Source organism: Oncorhynchus keta, chromosome 12, assembly GCF_023373465.1.
Source record: "Oncorhynchus keta strain PuntledgeMale-10-30-2019 chromosome 12, Oket_V2, whole genome shotgun sequence".
NCBI classification, from domain to species: domain Eukaryota; kingdom Metazoa; phylum Chordata; class Actinopteri; order Salmoniformes; family Salmonidae; genus Oncorhynchus; species Oncorhynchus keta.
Window position 1 is genome coordinate 23,540,130 of NC_068432.1, and position 21,747 is coordinate 23,561,876.

Consider the following 21,747-nt stretch of genomic DNA (forward strand, 5'->3'; position numbering starts at 1 on the left):
AAAATGGGGGTGATTGGAAGGAGAACATTGAAGAAAAGCCTCAGTGCCTCATTTATCTATGCTGAGGTCAACATGTTTGATACAGTGCAGAAGATTTGACTTTTTTCTTCCAACACATCATATAAAACCATCCATAACTTCTAAACCCCTTAGCTAAGCCTACTTTCAGGGTATTCATGATCCACCATATGTTTCACAATTTAAAAGAAGTTAAAGGAAACCACAAAGAAGACAAGCTGTGAATTAATAGCCAACTATTTAAAATCCTCAGTTGGGACAAACGCTTCCTGACTCCAAATTTATCTGGGCCTGACTTGCCAAACCTTTGACAGACAATGACAACTCCTTATTTTTATGGGTTACTGAAATGGTTAGAGAGAGAGAAAGTGGGGAAGAAAAAGAGAGATGAGAGAGAAAGGCTGACAGTAACAGAGAGATAAAAAAATATATGGAGAGAGATAGCGAATGACTCGTTTCAAGAAACTAGGCGTATGTCACATGTCACTACTTCACAGGAGCAGCATTTGAACATAAACATTATAAAAAAAATGTTTTTTTTTAAATACATTTTTTTTCTCGCATGTGAACTTAATATGCCTTCATATGCCTTAATAACAAACTAGTATTTCATCCATAAAATTGTTAAATTACAAGCCTAGTTGGTTTAGCCATGGAAATAAACAGGAACCGTCCCACTGGCCATGATTGGCTGAGATAATGCATGGGCTGGACATGCCGGGAGATGAGTTTGGATTGGTCTGCCATGTAGCAGGCTTCTGTCTATAACGTGAGCTGTTCAGTATGTGTTGACAGTCCTTTAAAAAAGAAAAAATATTTATTTGTTACCTTTATTTAACTAGGCAAGTCAGTTAAGAACAAATTCTGATTTTCAATGACAGCCTAGGAACAGTGGGTTAACTGCCTGTTCAGGGGTAGAACGACAGATTTGTACCTTGTCAGCTTAGGGGTTTGAACTTGCAACCTTTCGGTTACTAGTCCAACACTCTAACCACTAGGCTACCCTGACGCCCTACCGCACCTAACATTATATGATATAACGTTAGCCATCGAGAACAACAAACGTTTTGCTACTTTTCCCATCATTGATGCCCTAAATTTAGCTGGTGCTATCGACAGATCAGAAGGAAAAAGTGATGGGCTACTTTCTGCACACATCACGGTCAGTATGAACCGGAGTGACTTGACACAAAGCTGGCCAAACAAGATGTAGCTACAAACAAAATGGAGTTAAATGGCTCCAGTCTGATAAGTTTCTAATTTTGTCAGAAAGTTATTTTCATCGCAAGTTAAAGTGTACTGTTTGTTAGCTAGCAAACGTTAGCTTGCTGGATCGCTAGTTAACGTCATGTGTATGATCTGTGTTACAATATTATTTGAATCAGAAAACCATTTGCATTGATAGTTATAGCCTAATGTTAACTAGCTAACATTGACCCTAGTTTGTTAGGTTTAATCACCTGCAGATTCATACTACAGCTATGACAATGTCTGTATTGGTAGTAGTATGAGTTGGGGTTATGCCGGTTCATCGTTTAGCTAGCTAGCTACATGTCTAAACAAAAGTTTCTACTTTGGCTGGTTTATTACGTGACCCATCAAATTAGCAGGTGTATATGGGCGTGATTAAGGCCATCTATTGTATTTCATGAACATGTGCACATGTCTAAACAATAGTGACCCTTCCACTTAGCTAGATGTGGGTGAGGGGTGGTTATAGCATTTCCTTCACGTGACTCATCAATTTAGACAAGTGTGTCGGGTAAGCGTCATCTAAAAATAAAAAATATTTTTTATCTTGACACTTTCTGTTTTTGCTACTATGCAAGTACTATCACTGTACTGTTTACATCTTCTGTATGTGACAAATAAACAGATTTTATTTGATATAGTGTGTGTTTACCACATGGCCTCACATGTGAATCCTTAAAGAGATGGGTGGGGCTAAGGCTTAAGAGGGTGTGAACGATACTGAAGGGGTGTAGACAAAGAAGAGCTCTCCAGTAGGTGTACCAAAATATTCAAGGGCCATTTTCTAAGAAGTGGGTTTACAAGCTTATCAACTTTCCCATTGTTCCTCAACTGCAGTGTATGATATACCATTTTCTAGCTCTGAGTCTCTACTTTTATCCAATGTAAAAAATACAATTTCAAATGTTGCTACATAAGACCGACTTGAGGTGGTCGGTCACATATATACAAAAGTATGTGGACACCCCTTCAAATGAGTGGATTCGGCCACACCCGTTGCTGACAGGTATATAAAATCGAGCACACATTCATGTTATCTCCATAGACAAACATTGGCGGCAAAATTTCAACGTGGCACCGTCAGAGGATGCCACCTTTCCAACAAGTTAGTTAGTGAAATGTATGGCCTACTAAAGCTGCATCGGGCAACTGTAAGTGCTGTTATTGTGAAGTGGAAACGTCAAGGTGCAACAATGGCTCAGCCGCAAATTGGTAGGTCACACAAGCTCACAGAACAGGACCACAGAGTGCTGTGCGTAAAAATTGTCTGTCCTCAGGTGGAACAATTACTAATGAGTTCCAAATTGCCTCTGGAAGCAACGTCAGCAGAATTGTCTGGAAATTCATGAAATGGGTTTCCATGGCCGAGCTGCCATACACAAGCCTAAGATCACCATGCGCAATGCCAAGCGTTCGGCTGGAGTGGTGTAAAGCTTGCCGCTATTGGACTCTGGAGCAGTGGAAACCCGTTCTCTGGAGTGATGAATCACGCTTCACCATCTGGCAGTCTGACAGATGAATCTGGAGGTTTGGAGGATTCCAGGAGAACACTACCTTCCCCAATGCATAGTGCCATCTGTAAAGTTTGGTGGAGAAGGAATAATGGATTGTTTTTCATGGTTCGGGCTAGGAACCTTAGTTCCAGTGAAGGGAAATCTTAACACTACAGCATACATTCACATTCTAAACAGGCCTAATCGCCCAACATCAGTGCCCAACCTCACTAATGCTCTTGTGGCTGAATGTTAGCAAGTCTCTGAAGAAATGTTCCAACATCTACTGGAACGCCTTCCCAGAAGAGTGGAGGCTGTTATAACAGCAAAGCGGGACCAACTCCATATTAATGCCCATGATTTTGGAATGAGACGTTCGACGAGCAGATGTCCACATACTTTTGGCCATGTGTAAATCCTCCAACAACCTCTGGAGACTGGCTCTCATTGATAGCAAAGTGTAAATAATGTGAAACATTAGCTTTGGAAAGAAAGATAAATACTGCTGCCAAGTAGAATGGGCTTTCGGTCATGTTGAGGAACAAGAGAAAGGCTACACAACATTTTGTGACAAGAGTTTTCTTTTTTGTGCTCATTTGGTAAGAAAGTAATATTCACAATAGTGAATCATGGACTAATCATTGCAGGATAGGGAGTTTTGGAGGAGAAGCCACAGTAACAGGATTTAGATTGCAGGCAGCCAAATGAAGCCAGCAGTGGAAGCCAAGATCAACAGGCTTGACCAAAGTCATTAACCCAAACTCCAACTTTTAACTTAAAACATTCATGTTTCTACACAGAATACTGCTGACATGCCAGAAAACACATGTCCACACAGAGAGAACCATTGTTAGTAACCCCACTTCTGATCTCGAGTCCTGTTGAAATGGCTTCCTGAAATAATCAGAAATTATTGCTTTGTTTACATTAACTAATTGTTTAATTAATTAATAACACACAGTATGAGTACCTCATCACAATAATGCACTCTGGTCCATATCTATCTTTTTAATGAAGATGAGGTTTGAAATCACAGATCGGCAGGGGACGTGTGGCTCAGTGGCTTCTGGACACCAGCGTTACCAGCCAGCCAAGCCAGCAGCCAAGAGGTAACAGGCTGCATTGTGAGGGGAAGGAAAGGCAGCCCCCAGCCCAGCCGTCTTTAATTTCATTTACACGGGGGGACAGGAGAGGGAGTGACGATGACAGATAAGTGGCCGGGGCCAGTCAGGCCGGTCAAGTGTCAGAACCGTTGGCATCTGCAATGGCACAGTGGTACCGTCAGTCAGTGGCTGACTGCTATCACGAAGGAATTAATGACCTTAGAAAGGGAAAGAATCTCCCTCAGTCTCATTTCCACACCACACACGTGTGTGCACACAGACACACACACACACACACACACACGTCTCATTTCCACCCCTAACCCGCCCCCTCTGGAGTTCCAGGAAGTGCAGTCTAATGTTTTCCAGTCAGGTGGACGTGGGGGGTACAGAGCAGTCAGATAAAAAATAATATCCATCTCTCTCTCTGTCCGGGGTTTCCTGTTGTCCAGGCAGCAACTGGACAGGACATAGCCTGGTGGTCCAAGATATGTTTGTGCTGTCTTCGCAACTCAACACAGGAGTTGGCAAGATGGCACAAACAGATCTGTGACCAGACTAGACAGGACGGGATGGGGAGTGACTGGGTAAACTGGAGCTTATCTCTCAGGCCCTGTGCTCACACAGGCATTCCAGTCTTCTTGCTGGTGCGGAAGACAGACTCACAGTGGGGTTTCCATATGCGTCACTGTGATACAGGAAATGGTTAGCCAGGATGGTCAGTCAGTCAGGGACAGGGGAGGCAAACGTTAACACTAGCTGTCACAGTCCAAGGGACACATCATCCTCCAGACCTTGATTCAAATAGTATTTATGTTCTTTTAAAGACTAACGGTTCCTTTATCAGACAACAATTACAATCATCATCCTAACTCTTCTAGCAGAAATAGATACTGCCAACTATGAGTTAGCCAAGAAACACAGACTCTAGCATTGTTTTTCTACTTATCAAAGGCCAACTTTACTTACAATACTATAGTAAGTACAGATATTCCACTAAGGTTCCTGAAACTCAGACAGACGGTCTAAATTCACTCTGGTCAAAACGTAATCTCTTGGCCTGTGTCTCAGGTCCCAAAGACTTAAATGGACAGATATTCCACAATAGTTCCTCCATATGAGTTGATGAAAGCTCTAGCATAAATGCACTTATACTGACTGAGCTTTTTTCTGGCCAAAACATAATCTCTTGGTCCCAGGTCCCAAAGACTTTGGGTCAGAGTCAGGACATGACATCATAATGTGGAGGAGGAGAGTGCATAGTATGATTAGAGAGCGGATCTGCAGATCACATCTGATTTAAAGCCCAGAATGTTCTAGTATGTCACCAGATACATTTTATGGGCCTACTATAGCAGATAGCAGAAGGGGATATAGTAGAGGCAGGCACTCAACGAATACAGGATTTCAATAAACCCCCCATTTCCCATAGTCTACTACATACAGTATACCACATAAGAGGCACGTCAATGAATAGGAATCTGATTTGTGCGCCGTTTGAAGGATGGTGTAATTGCATTTGCCGGTGATCGGAAGTGGTGTAAATCAGGTAAATGGTCTAGTTTCACAGACAGTTACCAGGACCATGGAGGATAAGCAGCAGCTGTAACACACATCACTCTGTGAGTGTCAGCTTAAGGGCTGGTTTAGAAGTAGTGTACAAAAGTCTTGGGTTTAGACCAGAAGGTCACCGCCTGGCTTTGTATGGGCTCTCCGGACTATTGAGTTTAGGAAATTATTGCATTGGGGATTTGACTGGATATATTATCTGCACTTGGGAAACGTCCAGTATCTGCAGATCCACAGATTGTCAAACCCGACAAACGCTTTCCTTGTTCTTCGTGGTTCTATCTTTAGATCTTTATTCCTGCAGATCATACATGCTGCCATCATGTCTATGGGATTATTACCATAGTACCATAACCTCCCCAGTCCCCACAATAGATTTGAAGACATAATTATATCCAGGGGGCTCAGATAACATGCTCTCCAATAGTCTGCTTCAGCATGATTGCACATCTCAATCCAAGAATTTGCTTAAAAACCAAACGACTGACAACAGAAGGCGCAAATGTAAAATCGAGGCCGCATAGATGGTCATTCGAAGTATAGATATTCATCCTATAGTAGTCGCATAATATGTGGAGTACATACAGTATAAGCTATAGTACAAAGTCATGCCGTATGTCATGCACAATCAACGTGGCACACTGTATCAACAACATGTTCGAGTTGAGTAAAGGGAAGGAATTAGAGGCTTTTTATATATATATATATATATATTTTTTTTAATGTTTTATTTATTTATTTATTTTTAGTATTTTTATTTTACCCCCTTTTCTCCCCAATTGCCCGGTATCCAATTGTTTTTAGTAGCTACTATCTTGTCTCATCGCTACAACTCCCGTACGGACTCGGGAGAGACGAAGGTTGAAAGTCATGAGTCTTCCAATACACAACTCAACCAAGCCGCACTGCTTCTTTACACAGCGCGCATCCAACCCGGAAGCCAGCCGCACCAATGTGTCGGAGGAAACACAGTGCACCTGGCAACCTTGGTTAGCATGCACTGCGCCCGGCCCTTCAAGGATATCCCTACCGGCCAAGCCCTCCCTAACCCGGACGACGCTGGGCCAATTGTGCGTCGCCCCACGGACCTCCCGAGTGAATTAGAGGCTTTTTGAAGAGTTTAAGGGTTGCTTTAAAATCCTGTTGACCAATCTGAAAATATTAATGTGAACTAACTTGGAGAAAGAATGGAGGTAAAGAGTGAGTTTGGCATGCCTGGCTGTGAAGGATATGTAGTAGGGTCGGTGTGGAGAGACAGAGAGTGGATGGAATCTGTCAGCACATTGGCTGAGGTGATATTTTCCCTGCTGAGGCTGGCCAATAATCCTGCATATAAATAAATAAAGAGGGAGAGAGAGAGAGAGAGAGAGAGAGAGAGAGAGAGAGAGAGAGAGAGAGAGAGAGAGAGAGAGAGAGAGAGAGAGAGAGAGAGAGAGAGAGCAGAATGGATGGGCTTTGGCTGGGCTAAATAGAGACTGCAAATCACTCAGTGGAGTGAAAGAAGTAGAGTTACTGTATGTATGGGATCAAAAAGCTGACTCACTTACAGAGGGTTACATTTTGACTTGTGATGTTTCGGAAATATACTGTACACACACCATATAGAAAAACCACTACCTGATTACACAGAGATGGGGAATTGCTGGTCTTGCTGTGCCGGAACCAAAACTATTTGAAACACCAAGAGCAGAAAGGCAGCAGGGAAGGAGTAGAGGAGTAGAGCCTAGGGCTAGTATTCACAACAACCTCTACTGTAAGCAGAAGTAAAATACCCCATACTCATGTATTCCTGTGTCCAAGTCATTATGGGTAGTCAGTGACTCTAATGTCAGCAAGTATATATGCCATTTAGCAGACGCTTTTATCCAGCGACTTACAGTCATGATAGTGGCAAGTGGCATATCATTAATCAAATACTGCTGAGAAGTGGACTCTCTTTTTTTAGAACAGCAACACCTGCAAGTCTGCACTATACAGTGCCTTCAGAAAGTATTCATACCCCTTCTTATTGCACTTTGTGTTGTGTTACAGCCTGAATTCAAAATTGATTACTTTTTTCTTCTTAATCTACACACAATACTCCATAAGTGGAAAGATGTTTTTAGAAATGTTTGTACATGTATTTAAAATGAAATACAGAAATATCTTATTTACACAAGTATTCACACCCCTGAGTCAACCCTGTACAAGCACCTTTGGCGGCAATTACAGATGGGAGTCTTTTGGGTTAAGTCTCTAAGTTTTGCACACTTGAATTGTACAATATTTGCCCATTATTCTTTAAAAATGATTCAAGCTCTGTCAAGTTGATTGTTGCTAGTCAGCCATTTTCAAGTCTTGCCATAGACTTTCAAGACGATTTTAAGCCAAAAGTGTACAGGAACATTCAATGTCGTCTTGGTAAGCAACTCCAGTGTAGATTTGGCCTTGTATTTTAAGTTGTGGTCCCGCTGAAAGGTGAATTCGTCCCCCAGAATCTCAGTATCTCTACTTGCACATCATCATCTGCTCATTTATCACTCCAGTGTTAATCTGCTAAATTGTAATTATTCGCTCCTATGGCCTATTTATTGCCTACCTCCTCATGCCTTTTGCACACACTGTATATAGACTTTATTTTTTTTGTACTGTGTCATTGACTTGTTTATTGTGTTATTGGCTTGTTTACTGTTTACTCCATGTGTAACTCTGTGTTGTTGTCTGTGTCACACTGCTTTGCTTTATCTTGGCCAGATCGCAGTTGTAAATGAGAACTTGTTCTCAACTAGCCTACCTGGTAAAATAAAGGTAAAATATTTTTTATTTTTTAAAATATTAAAAAACAAAATCTGTTGGAAAGTAGACTGAACCAGGTTTTCCTCTAGGATTTTGCCTGTGCTTACAGCTGTATTCCATAAATTTAAATTAAAGAAAACTCCCTAGTCCTTGCCGATCACAAAAATACCAATAACGTGATGCAGCCACCACCGTGCTTGGAAATATGAAGAGTGGTACTCAGTGATGTGTGCTGTTGGATTTGCCCTAAACATAACGCTTTGTATTCAGGACCGAAAGTACATTTCTTTGCCACATTTTTTGCAGTATTACTTTTGCAGTAGTGCCATGTTGCAAACTGGATGCATGTTTGGAAATATTTTAATTTCTGTATAGGCTTTCTTCTTTTCATGGTGAAATCACTGTGCAGTTTTGTTCATCTCTGGCAACTGAGTTAGGAAGGAAGCCTGTATCTTTGTAGTGACTGGGTGTATTTATACCATCCAAAGCCCAATTTAATAACTTCACCATGCTAAAAGGGATATTCAGCATCTCCTTTTTTTTATCTACCAATCGGTGCCCTTCTTTGCGAGGCATTGAAAAACCTCCCTGGTCTATGTGGTTGAATCAGCGCTTGAAATGCACTACTCAATTGAGGGACTGTACAAATAATTGTATGCGTGGGGTACAGGGATGGGGTAGTCATTCAAAAATCACATTAACCACTATTATTGAACACAGAATGAGCCCATGCAACTTATTATGCAATTTGTTAAGTACATTTTTACTCCTGAACTTATTTAGACTTGCCATAACAAAGGGGTTGAATATTTCAGCTTTCATTTATTTTTTCATTTCTAAAATGTTCTACAAACAAAATTCCACGTTTACATTATGGGGTATTATGTGTGGATCATTGACACAAAATCTAAATGTAATCCATTTTAAATACAGGTTGTAACACAACAAAATGTGGATAAAGTAAAGAAGTGTTGTAGCGATGTGCACTGAGAGTCAGGAAGCAAGTTCAAATCAAATAAAATTTTATTTGTCACATACACATGGTTAGCAGATGTTAATGCGAGCGTAGCAAAATGCTTGTGCTTCTAGTTAATATATATAATATATATATATATATGTATGTATATATGCCATTTAGCAGTTCCGACAATGCAGTAATAACCAACGAGTAATCTGACCTAACAATTCCACAACTACTACCTTATACACACAAGTGTAAAGGGATAAAGAATATGTACATAAAGATATATGAATGAGTGATGATACAGAACGGCATAGGCAAGATGCAGTAGATGGTATAGAGTACAGTATATACATATGAGATGAGTAATGTAGGATATATAAACATAGTGGGATAGTTTAAAGTGGCTAGTGATACATGTATTACATAAAGATGGCAAGATGCAGTAGATGAGGCAAGACGCAGCAGTTTAAATGAGTACAGTATATACATATACATATGAGATGAGTAATGTCGGGTATGTAAACATTATATTAAGTGGCATTGTTTAAAGTGGCTAGTGATACATTTTTACATCAATTTCCATTATTAAAGTGGCTGGAGTTGAGTCAGTATGTTGGCAGCAGCCACTCAATGTTAGTGGTGGCTGTTTAACAGTCTGATGGCCTTGAGATAAAAGCTGTTTTTCAGCCTCTCGGTCCCTGCTTTGATGCACCTGTACTGACCTCGCTTTCTGGATGATAGTGGGGTGAACAGGCAGTGGCTCGGGTGGTTGTTGTCCTTGATGATCATTATGGCCTTCCTGTGACATCGGGTGGTGTAGGTGTCCTGGAGGGCAGGTCGTTTGCCCCAGGTAGTTTACCCTCTGGAGAGCCTTACGGTTGTGGGCGGAGCAGTTGCAGTACCAGGCGGTGATACAGCCCGACAGGATGCTCTCGATTGTGCATCTGTAGAAGTTTGTGAGTGCTTTTGGTGACAAGCCGAATTTCTTCAGCCTCCTGAGGTTGAAGAGGCGCTGCTGCGCCTTCTTCACAACGCTGTCTGTGTGGGTGGACCAATTCAGTTTGTCCGTGATGTGTACACCGAGGAACTTAAAACTTACTACCCACTCCACTACTGTCAAGGAGTGAGTGATTTAATCAATAAACAAAACATAATACAAAACAAGAAACATGAACAAGCACAGACATGAAACAGAAACAATGACGACTGGGGAAGAAACCAAAGGGAGTGACATATATAGGGAAGATAATCAAGGCAGTGATGGAGTCCAGGTGAGTGTCACTATGTGCGTAACCATGGTGACAGGGTGCACCATAACAAGCAGCCAGGTGACCTAGAGGCCAGAAAGGGAGCACACATGACAGGTGTGAATACTTTCTGAAGGGACTGTAGCTGTTGAAGTGCCATGGAAATAGCACTTTGAGACAAAATGCATGATGTGCTTTGCTTTGGGCAGTTAGCAAGGCACAGTAGACACATTTATTACATTTATATTCAATTCTGAAGGAAGGATGTTCCTTTTTAGGGTATAAACTGAACTAATGTGCATGCTAATAATATAGCCACAGCATCCCCTTTACTGAGGAACTCTGCTTTGAGGTACATTCTCTACAAAAGGCATACATTTGATACAGACATCAGTGCATGAGCACATCGCATGAGATTGAAAGATTTTGATATTTTCTCCAGAAAGGGTAAAGGGGGACAGCGACAGCTAAAACGTATATCTGCTAAAACAAAGGGATTGACATCAGATGACCATATTTAGACATTAAACACTTGATTGGCCAAGATACCGTCAGAGGACAACTCATCATGGGTTTGTTCGGGTTCAACATAAATCGACAAACCAAAACATCTCAACCTTTCAATTTGATACTCAAGCTGGTCATGTTTATCTTGGTATTTCACACGTGTTTGCAGGCTCTGAAAACTTGGTTGAGAATCATTTTTATATATTTTTTTATCATTCCGTATATTTGAGTACTACATCCAACACATCAGCCTTTCTTAATTTCTATTTTCTAATATAAACTTTTCTCCATGACTTTTACATTTCTCTCATGATCCAAATACACATCCTACATGATTGAGAAGAGATTAAGAATTTGAGATTATTTTTCCTGGAACAATCCCTGTAGACGATGAAATTTAATATATGTGTGGGTTTAGGATTAATCTGAGAATGGGAGAGAGATTTCCACATGCAGGATTTAGAAGGTATTATTGAGAAAAAGACACCTCCGTTCCCCACCCTTTCCCATAGTAACCAAAAGGCAAACAAATTATATTTTCTAGTAATAGTAAGGATATCGCCATATGCCACAAACAGGCTGTATCTGAAATCAAATGTTTACCATGATACAAACAATTTAATCAAGTAGGAGACATTTCCGTGTGCTTACTGTGAAAACTAAAACTGATAGTGATGGTGTGACCAGGTTGGTCTGCTGGCGGCTGCTGGGCTCAGCTGAGGAGGACATCACAAACAAATTAATCTCGGAACCCACAACCCAGGACCAAATATTGCATGCGCTGGCCAGCTACTCATGAAAACAGTCCTGGGAGACTACAAACAAATATGGTCTGTGGCTGGAGATGACAGAGCAGACAGCCATGGAGAGAACAAACAGGAAAGGATTGGATTATCTTTCACAGTCTAGCTGAAGGAAATCCATAACTAGACATTGAGAGATACTGTATACACAAACTTCTGAGGAGATGTTTGGTTTGAAATGCCTCACACACACAAACTGTTGTAAAGACTGGGATGCTGCTTACATGGCAAATCCAACTAAATCCGTCTTTGAGGGTCATTGAGTGAAGGCTACATGAAGACAGTGCAGTCGGTAACTCTGATGTCTAAGTTCTGACCATGCTTCTAAAAATTATTTACAGATAATTTGCAGCTAGTGCTTTAATGTCTGTGTAGTGTGTACTGGGTATATGGGCCCATGTTTCACCACACACAAACAGCTCATTTAAACAGGACACACCTTGCTTTGCAAACACAGAACAACCCTTTGTTTACAGTACAGTAAACCTAACTGCTGTGGTGGAAACAGTGGTGGTCAGTGCCGTTTAAGCTGAGGGAGGACGCTTTTTCCCCTCATTATCGTGGCCTTTTTTCTATTTCAGCACATTGGATGAATCTTATTCATATTCCATTCACCCCATTCAATGTAACAGCGATTAGGTTTAGGATACTACATTATACAAAATGTTTCCCTATACCCATCATAAGGTTTCTACAACCAAGCCTATGAATTAAAGTTTACAATATAGGTGCACACAGGTCGAGAGACACATTTGAGGACACAGACGGTGACACATGGAAAGACAGTGACATTTAATACTGCCTTACACACTCTAACCTGCATATAGGTGATATAGGGTGTAATCATTTGTCCAACAGTTGCAGACAAGAGTTTCTATTGCACAAATTCAGGTATGTTTATCACCGTTTAATTCCATTTGCTTCCGTTTAAGAAACGTTTTTCAACAGAATCGGGGGAATGAATACACCCCTGAGCCCCTGAGCACGCGTAAACACAGTTAACTTTCATAGCAGCCATTTTGTATTCCTTGTCGCATCTATGCGCTCTCCTCCTCTCACCTCTTCTCTTCGCTTGTGGACTTCAATGCACAACACATCAGCTGTATGTGACCAGGCGAAAAATTATTTCCAAGCCAAACCGCTACACACAGCCTATATCGTTGTCACCATATTAGGTAAAGTAACATAGCTAATAGAACTAATGCGTTAGTAAACCCGCTACAATCATGCAGTAACGTTACAATGTACAGTCAGTAAGCAGTTATTTCGGTGGGCCCCTGTGGCAAGAAATTAGTAATACAAAAAGCTTACCTTGACTTGGAAGAGTTCCAGTGTTGTGTTGGTCAGCTAGCTAACATAGCATCCCTCTGTTTGAGCGGGGTGTTTCAGTAGGCTAAACTAGCTAGTTGCATTAGCTAGCTAAGTAAGTGAAACTGAGAAAAAAAATGACAATTCTATTTCTCTCTTGCTTCTCCTTCATTTTGGAAGAAATGAATTTATAAAAAAATGTTAAACTATTGTCTTTCTCTCTGAGTCAACTACTCACCACGTTATACACTGCAGTACTAGCTGTAGATTATGCTTTCAGTACTAGATCATTCTCTGATCCTTAATTGGGTAGACAACATCTAAGTTCATGCTGAAAGAGCTCTGATAGGCTGGAGGACGTCCTCCGGAATTTGTCATAATTACTGTGTAAGTCTATGGAAGGGCGTGAGTGTAACGGTTTTCTAGGTGTGGTGAAGGAGAGTCGGACCAAACTGCAGCGTGTAGATTGCGATCCATGTTTAATGAACAAAAACGTAACACGAATCTAAAACACAAACACTACAAAACAAAGAACGTAACGAAAACCGAAACAGCCTATACTAGTGAAAACTAACACAGACAGGAACAAGGACACTAAGGACAATCACCCACGACAAACTCAAAGAATATGGTTCCCAATCAGAGACAACGATAAACACCTGCCTCTGATTGAGAACCACTCCAGACAGCCATAGACTATGCTAGATCACCCCACTAGCTACAATCCCAATATATACACACCAAAACCCCAAGACAAAACACACCACAATACAAAAACCCCATGCCACACCCTGGCCTGACCCAATACATAAAGATAAACACAAAATACTTCGACCAGGGCGTGACAGAACCCCCCCCCCCTAAGGTGCGGACTCCCGAACGCACCTCAAAACAATAGGGAGGGTCCGGGTGGGCGTCTGTCCATGGTGGCGGCTCCGGTGGGGGCGTGGACCCCACTCAGTGAATGTCTTTGTCCCCTCTCCTCGCGTCCCTGGATAGTCCACCCTCGCCGCCGACCATGGCCTAGTAGTCCTCACCCAGAACCCCACTGGACTGAGGAGCAGATCGGGACTGAAGGACAGCTCGGGACTGAGGCAGCTCGGGACTGAGGGGAAGCTCGGGAGTGAGAGAAAGCTCGGGAGTGAGAGAAAGCTCGGGAGTGAGAGAAAGCTCGGGAGTGAGAGAAAGCTAGGGAGTGAGAGGAAGCTCAGGAGTGAGAGGAAGCTCAGGAGTGAGAGGAAGCTCTGGAGTGAGAGGAAGCTCAGGAGTGAGAGGAAGCTCTGGAGTGAGAGGAAGCTCTGGAGTGAGAGGAAGCTCAGAAGTGAGAGGAAGCTCAGGAGTGAGAGGAAGCTCAGGCAGGTTGATGGATCTACCAGATCCTGGCTGGCTGGTGGTTCCGGCAGATCCTGGTTGACTGGCGGATCCTGGCTGACTAGCGGATCTGGCAGATCCTGGCTGACTGGCGGATCCTGGCTGACTGGCGGATCCTGGCTGACTGGCGGATCCTGGCTGACTGGCGGATCCTGGCTGACTGGCAGATCCTGGCTGACTGGCAGTTCTGTCGAATCCTGGCAGACTGGCGGATCCTGGCAGACTGGCGGATCCTGGCCGACTGGCGGATCCTGGCCGACTGGTGGATCCTGGCCGACTGGCAGTTCTGGCGGGTCCTGGCTGACCCTGGCAGACTGGCGGATCCTGGCTGACTGGCGGATCCAGGCTGACTGGCAGATCCTGGCCGACTGGCAGATCCTGGCCGACTGGCAGATCCTGGCCGACTGGCAGTTCTGGCGGCGCTGGGCAGACTGGTGGCACTGGCGGCGCTGGGCAGACTGGGGGCACTGGCGGCGCTGGGCAGACTGGGGGCACTGGCGGCGCTGGGCAGACTGGGGGCACTGGCGGCGCTGGGCAGACTGGGGGCACTGGCGACGCTGGGCAGACTGGGGGCTCTGGCGGCGCTGGGCAGACTGGGGGCACTGGCGGCGCTGGGCAGACTGGCGGCGCAGGGCAGACTGGCGGCGCAAGGCAGACTGGCGGCGTGGGCGGCGCTGGGCAGACTGGCGGCGCTGGGCAGACTGGCGGCGCTGGGCATACTGGCGGCGCTGGGCAGACTGGCGGCGCTGGGCAGACTGGCGGCACTGGTGGCGCTGGGCAGACTGAAAGATCTGGCTGCTCCATGCTGACTGTCGGCTCTGGCTGCTCCACGCTGACTGGCGGCTCCTTACAGACTGGCAGCTCCTTGCAGACTGACAGCTCCTTACAGACTGACAGCTCCTTGCAGACTGGCAGCTCCTTGCAGACTGGCAGCTCCTTGCAGACTGACAGCTCCTTGCAGACTGACAGCTCCTTGCAGACTGGCAGCTCCTTGCAGACTGACAGGTCCTTGCAGACTGGCAGCTCCTTGCAGACTGGCAGCTCCTTGCAGACTGACAGCTCTGGCTGCTTCATGCAGACTGACATCTCTGGCTGCTTCATGCAGACTGACAACTCTGGCTGCTCCATGCAGACTGACATCTCTGGCTGCTCCATGCAGACTGACATCTCTGGCTGCTCCATGTAGACTGACAGCTCCTTGCAGACTGGAGGCTCCTTGCAGACTGGCAGCTCCTTGCAGACTGACAGCTCCTTGCAGACTGACAGCTCTGGCTGCTTCATGCAGACTGACAGCTCTGGCTGCTTCATGCAGACTGACAGCTCTGGCTGCTCCATGCAGACTGACATCTCTGGCTGCTTCATGCAGACTGACAACTCTGGCTGCTCCATGCAGACTGACATCTCTGGCTGCTCCATGTAGACTGACAGCTCCTTGCAGACTGGAGGCTCCTTGCAGACTGGCAGCTCCTTGCAGACTGACAGCTCCTTGCAGACTGACAGCTCTGGCTGCTTCATGCAGACTGACAGCTCTGGCTGCTTCATGCAGACTGACAGCTCTGGCTGCTCCATGCAGACTGACATCTCTGGCTGATCCATGCAGACTGACATCTCTGGCTGCTCCATGTGGCCTGACAGCTCTGGCGGCTTCTTACAGACTGGCAGCTCCTTGCAGACTGACAGCTCCTTGCAGACTGACAGCTCCTTGCAGACTGGCAGCTCCTTGCAGACTGACAGCTCCTTGCAGACTGACAGCTCTGGCTGCTTCATGCAGACTGACATCTCTGGCTGCTTCATGCAGACTGACAACTCTGGCTGCTCCATGCAGACTGACATCTCTGGCTGCTTCATGCAGACTGACATCTCTGGCTGCTCCATGTAGACTGACAGCTCCTTGCAGACTGGCGGCTCCTTGCAGACTGGCTGCTCCTTGCAGACTGACAGCTCTGGCTGCTCCATGTGGTCTGACAGCTCTGGCGGCTTCTTACAGACTGGCAGCTCCTTGCAGACTGACAGCTCCTTACAGACTGACAGCTCCTTGCAGACTGACAGGTCTTTGCAGACTGGCAGCTCTTTGCAGACTGGCAGCTCCTTGCAGACTGGCAGCTCCTTGCAGACTGACAGCTCTGGCTGCTTCATGCAGACTGACATCTCTGGCTGCTTCATGCAGACTGACAACTCTGACTGCTCCATGCAGACTGACATCTCTGGCTGCTCCATGCAGACTGACATCTCTGGCTGCTCCATGCAGACTGACATCTCTGGCTGCTCCATGTAGACTGACAGCTCCTTGCAGACTGGAGGCTCCTTGCAGACTGGCAGCTCCTTGCAGACTGACAGCTCCTTGCAGACTGACAGTTCTGGCTGCTTCATGCAGACTGACAGCTCTGGCTGCTTCATGCAGACTGACAGCTCTGGCTGCTCCATGCAGACTGACATCTCTGGCTGATCCATGCAGACTGACATCTCTGGCTGCTCCATGTGGTCTGACAGCTCTGGCGGCTTCTTACAGACTGGCAGCTCCTTGCAGACTGACAGCTCCTTGCAGACTGGCAGCTCCTTGCAGACTGACAGCTCCTTGCAGACTGACAGCTCTGGCTGCTTCATGCAGACTGACATCTCTGGCTGCTTCATGCAGACTGACAACTCTGGCTGCTCCATGCAGACTGACATCTCTGGCTGCTCCATGCAGACTGACATCTCTGGTTGCTCCATGTAGACTGACAGCTCCTTGCAGACTGGCGGCTCCTTGCAGACTGGCTGCTCCTTGCAGACTGACAGCTCTGGCTGCTCCATGCAGACTGACAGCTCTGGCTGCTCCATGCAGACTGACAGCTCTGGCTGTTTCATGCAGGCTGACAGCTCTGGCTGCTTCATGCAGGCTGACAGCTCTAGCTGCGCTGAACAGGCAGGAGAGGCGAGGCTCACTGTAGGCCTGATGCGTGGTGCTGGTACTGGTGGTCCCGGACCGAGGACACGCACAGGAAGCTTGGTGCGGGGAGCTGCTACCGGAGGGCTGGGGTGTGGAGGTGGTACTGGATAGACCGGACTGTGCAGGCGCACTGGAGCTCTTGAGCACCGAGCCTGCCCAACCTTACCTGGCTCGATGCCCACTCTAGCCCGGCCGAGACTGCGAGGAGCTGGAATATACCGCACCGGGCTATGCACCCGCACTGGGGACACCGTGCGCACCACTGCATAACACGGTGCCTGCCCGGTCTCTCTAGCCCCCCGGTAAGCACAGGGAGTTTGCGCCGATATCCTACCTGGCAGCCATACTCCCTGTGAGCCTCCCCCCAATACATTTTTGGGGCTGACTCTCGGGCTTCCATCCGCTCTGCCGTGCTCGCTCCTCATAATGCCGCCTCTCTGCTTTTGCTGCCTCCAGCTCGGCTTTGGGGCGACAATAATCTCCAGGCTTTTCCCAGGGTCCTTTCCCCGTCTAGAATCTCCTCCCAAGTCCATTTCTCCAAGTAGTGCAGCTTCTCCCACTGTAGTTGCTGCTGCTCCTGCTGCTGCTGCCTCTGTTGCCTCTCCTGCGGCTCCTGCCTGTTGACAGCTGCTTGGTCCGGTTGTGGTGGGTGATTCTGTAACGGTTTTCTAGGTGTGGTGAAGGAGAGTCGGACCAAACTGCAGCGTGTAGATTGCGATCCATGTTTAATGAACAAAAACGTAACACAAATCTAAAACACAAACACTACAAAACAAAGAACGTAACGAAAACCGAAACAGCCTATACTAGTGAAAACTAACACAGACAGGAACAAGGACACTAAGGACAATCACCCACGACAAACTCAAAGAATATGGCTGCCTAAATATGGTTCCCAATCAGAGACAACGATAAACACCTGCCTCTGATTGAGAACCACTCCAGACAGCCATAGACTTTGCTAGATCACCCCACTAGCTACAATCCCAATATATACACACCAAAACCCCAAGACAAAACACACCACAATACAAAAACCCCATGCCACACCCTGGCCTGACCCAATACATAAAGATAAACACAAAATACTTCGACCAGGGCGTGACAGTGAGAACCATGAGCCTCCTAGGATTTGTATTGAAGTCAATGTACCCAGAGAAGGACGGAAGCTAGCTGTCCTCCGGCTACGCCATGTTGCTACCCTACAGGGTGCTGTTGAGGCTACTGTAGATAGTGAGTTTCTATAGTGTGTTTTAATCAATTATTTGGTGACGTGATATATTTAGTATGGTTTTATCTAAAAGGGCAAACTTTTAAAATGTTTTACAATTGTCATTTTTTATGAAATTCACTGAGGAGGATGGTCCTCCCCTTCCTCCTCTGAGGAGCCTCCACTGGGTGGGAACCAGGAAAGCCTCATTATTGCTACTTCCAGACCTGGGTTCAAATATTATTTTACAATCTTTATTTCTGTTTTATAGTTTAAAAAAAAACATTTGTGCCAGATGGGTGGGGTTTGCAGCCTAGTGGTTAAGAGTGTTGGGCCAGTAACCGAAAGGTCGCTGGTTCGAATCCTCGAGCCAAAAAGATAGAAAAATCTGCCGTTCTGCCCTTGATCAAGGCAGTTAACCATCAACAACAACTGCTCCCAGGTCGCCGATGATGTCGATTAAAGCAAACCCCGCACATCTCCGATCCAGAGGGGTTGGGTTAAATGAGGAAGAAACATTCCGGTTGATTGCATTCAGTTGTGCAACTGACTAAGTATCACTTTTCCCTTTTTATTGGTCCATTAAACCAGAGGGTCAATCAAACACATATCAAATATTTAAATTATTTTTAATAGTATTTTAACACGATTCTAGCTACTGTACTCTGGGTAGAGCAACTCACTGAGACTCCTCTTCTTGGTCTGTTTCCTGAATCCTAATGTTGGTCTGTCTCCAATAAGAATCTCTATGCAACAAAATAGAGCTGATGCTGCAGATTCCTCATCTTTCTTTGCACATTCTTTGGTGTGTTTTGCTAATGCTCATCGTGTCATGGTCTGTGTCATGGTCTGACTCTGCCCAGATAACTCTTGAAGAGTATTTGCCAGGTGCAGTGGATCTAGACAATATCACTACGATTTCAGCAGCAGAGCGATATCGATGTCAAGTCCTGTTTCTCACAGACAGTTATCGATGTCAACATGAGAGAGCGTCTTGTCTATGTACGAGAGGCTTATCTTGAACGTTCTGAAGAAGAAAAGCTGGGAATTAAACCACTGGGAGATGTGTTGGGATCTCAGTGTGGATCACTCTGACTCTTTTGTGCTGCGCTGGACTGATTACACATCTACCAAAGTTGCTATGGTTACTACAAGTCAGCATTGTACGGTTGGGTTCGACACGATAGTGTGAAAAGGGCAGGCCTATAATAGTCTGGGTGAGTCAGACAGTACAGACAGTACAATAGGCTAAATGTCATAATAAGATGCATCCCTTGCAGTGACATGAAGAATGTGAGAGACAATGGCTTGATTGCCTTGCATGTATGAAAGCTGCCCAGCTGCCAGGGAGGTGTGGTGTGTGAAATTTGCTGATGGGAAGGCACAGATAGTCCTCGCCTGAGAACTCACCAGCACGTTGCCACCCATCTGCAGGTAATCGCTTTGCATAAACTGAACTCTACGTTACACTCTTTCTCTCCCTCTCTCAGCAGAAACTCGCTCTGTTTCCTGACTCAACTGGCACAGGTGCACAGACACAGGCACGTGTACACGGCTCGAATACCACCCCACCAACACACACACACATGCTTAAACACACACCGTATTATGACTTGTCATGGCTTCAGGCCATGGATCATCACTGGAGGCTTTGGGCCATGGATCATCACTGGAGGCTTCGGGCCATGGATCATCACTGGAGGTTTCGTGCCATGGATCATCACTGGAGTGAGGAGACGTATGGGCAGCCTGGTGCGTGGAGCTACCACAGGGCTTACCAGGCTGGGGAGACATACAGTAGGCCTGGTTCTGGGAGCAAGCACAGCACTCACCAGGCTGGGGAGACATACTGGAGGCTTGGTTCTTGGAGTAGAGGCACCGGATACTCTGGGCCGTGGAGGGGCGATCGTAGTCTCGAGCGTAGAGCCAGCACAACCCGTCCTGGCTGGATGGTTATTTTCGCCCGGCAAATGGGGCGCTGGCACAAGACGCACTGGGCTGTGCAGATGCACCGGAGACACAGTGCACAGAGCCCGCGCAGGATATCCTGGGCGGTAGAGACGCACTGGCGGCCATATGCGCTGAGCCGGCACCATCCGTCCTGGCTGGATGCCCACTCTAGCCCGGCCGATGCGGGGAGCTGGAATGTAGCGCACCGGGCTGTGAACACGCACTGGAGACACCGTGCTCTCCACCGCATAACACGGTGCCTGACCAGTACCACCTACGGTAAGCATGAGGAGTAGGTTCAGGTCTGAACCCTGACTCTGCCACACTCCCCGTGTGCCCCCCCAAACATTTTTGGAGCTGCCTCTCGTGCTTGCCTCGTTGCCGTGACTCCTGGTATCGCCGCCGTTCCTCCCTTGCTGTTTCCGCCTGTTTCCATGGCAGGGTCTTATCCCCTGCCATAACCTCTTCCCATGTCCATGAGGTCCTCCACTCCCTCTTCTCCCGGGCCCAGGATCCCTGCTCCTCCAGGCCACGCTGCTTGGTCCTTTGGTGGTGGGTAGTTCTGTCACGAACGTCGTCAGGGAAATGACCGGACCAAGGTGCAGCGTGGTGAGCGTACATTTCTCTTTATTATGAATGTCGCCAACAAAACAAGAAACACCAAAAACAAACGTGAAGCTGACTAGGGCTATACAGGCCACTAACAATGTCAACTACACACAACTAAGGTTGAAAAACAGGCTGCCTAAGTATGATTCCCAATCAGAGACAATGATAGACAACTGTCCCTGATTGAGAACCATACAGAAACAGAAAACATAGAATGCCCTCCCCAAATCACACCCTGACCTAACCAAATAGAGAAATAAAACGGGTCTCTAAGGTCAGGGCGTGACATGACTGAAGATCATACTACAGTAAATGTGATAAGTCTACTAATGTGAAAGTGTCAGATCAGGAACAGACATTTATCAGAACAATGAAAAATTGACTTTCTCTGTAGACACACTGCAATTCCTGAGAAACAAAAGTCTGTGTTATCACAGTCTGATTAGCTTGGTTATGTAGTGTTGTTTTGGTTGAGGAATCTTTTCCTGTGGGCCTCTCCAGCACCGTGTGTAGTAGACTATCCTATCCTATCACTCTCCTTCACTGACACTTCTGATGCTCAAGAGTGAGCAAAGACTACAAACAGTCATGTTGTTCCAGTGACCACTGTTATTACTGCATTGGTATCACATAAAAACAC

The 21,747-nt window shown here is 45.8% G+C and overlaps 2 protein-coding genes across 6 annotated transcripts in view; both read right to left on the bottom strand.

Annotated features, from left to right (window-relative positions):
• Positions 1–21,747, bottom strand: part of LOC118391155 (cytospin-B-like) — a 162,819-nt gene that overhangs the window by 73,412 nt on the left and 67,660 nt on the right. The window lies entirely within an intron of this gene.
• LOC127906300 (histone-lysine N-methyltransferase 2D-like) lies at positions 9,228–20,018 on the bottom strand. Its single transcript, XM_052457870.1, has 2 exons — positions 18,340–20,018; positions 9,228–18,299 (listed from the first exon to the last, which is right to left on the bottom strand). Exon 2 carries the CDS (start codon positions 17,869–17,871, stop codon positions 14,227–14,229), a length of 3,645 nt encoding a protein of 1,214 aa, XP_052313830.1. The 5' UTR covers positions 17,872–18,299; positions 18,340–20,018; the 3' UTR covers positions 9,228–14,226.

Bases quoted from the DNA above. Each gene is read 5' to 3' on its own strand.
- LOC127906300 (XM_052457870.1), bottom strand. From the start codon at position 17,871: ATGGACTTGGGAGGAGATTCTAGACGGGGAAAGGACCCTGGGAAAAGC.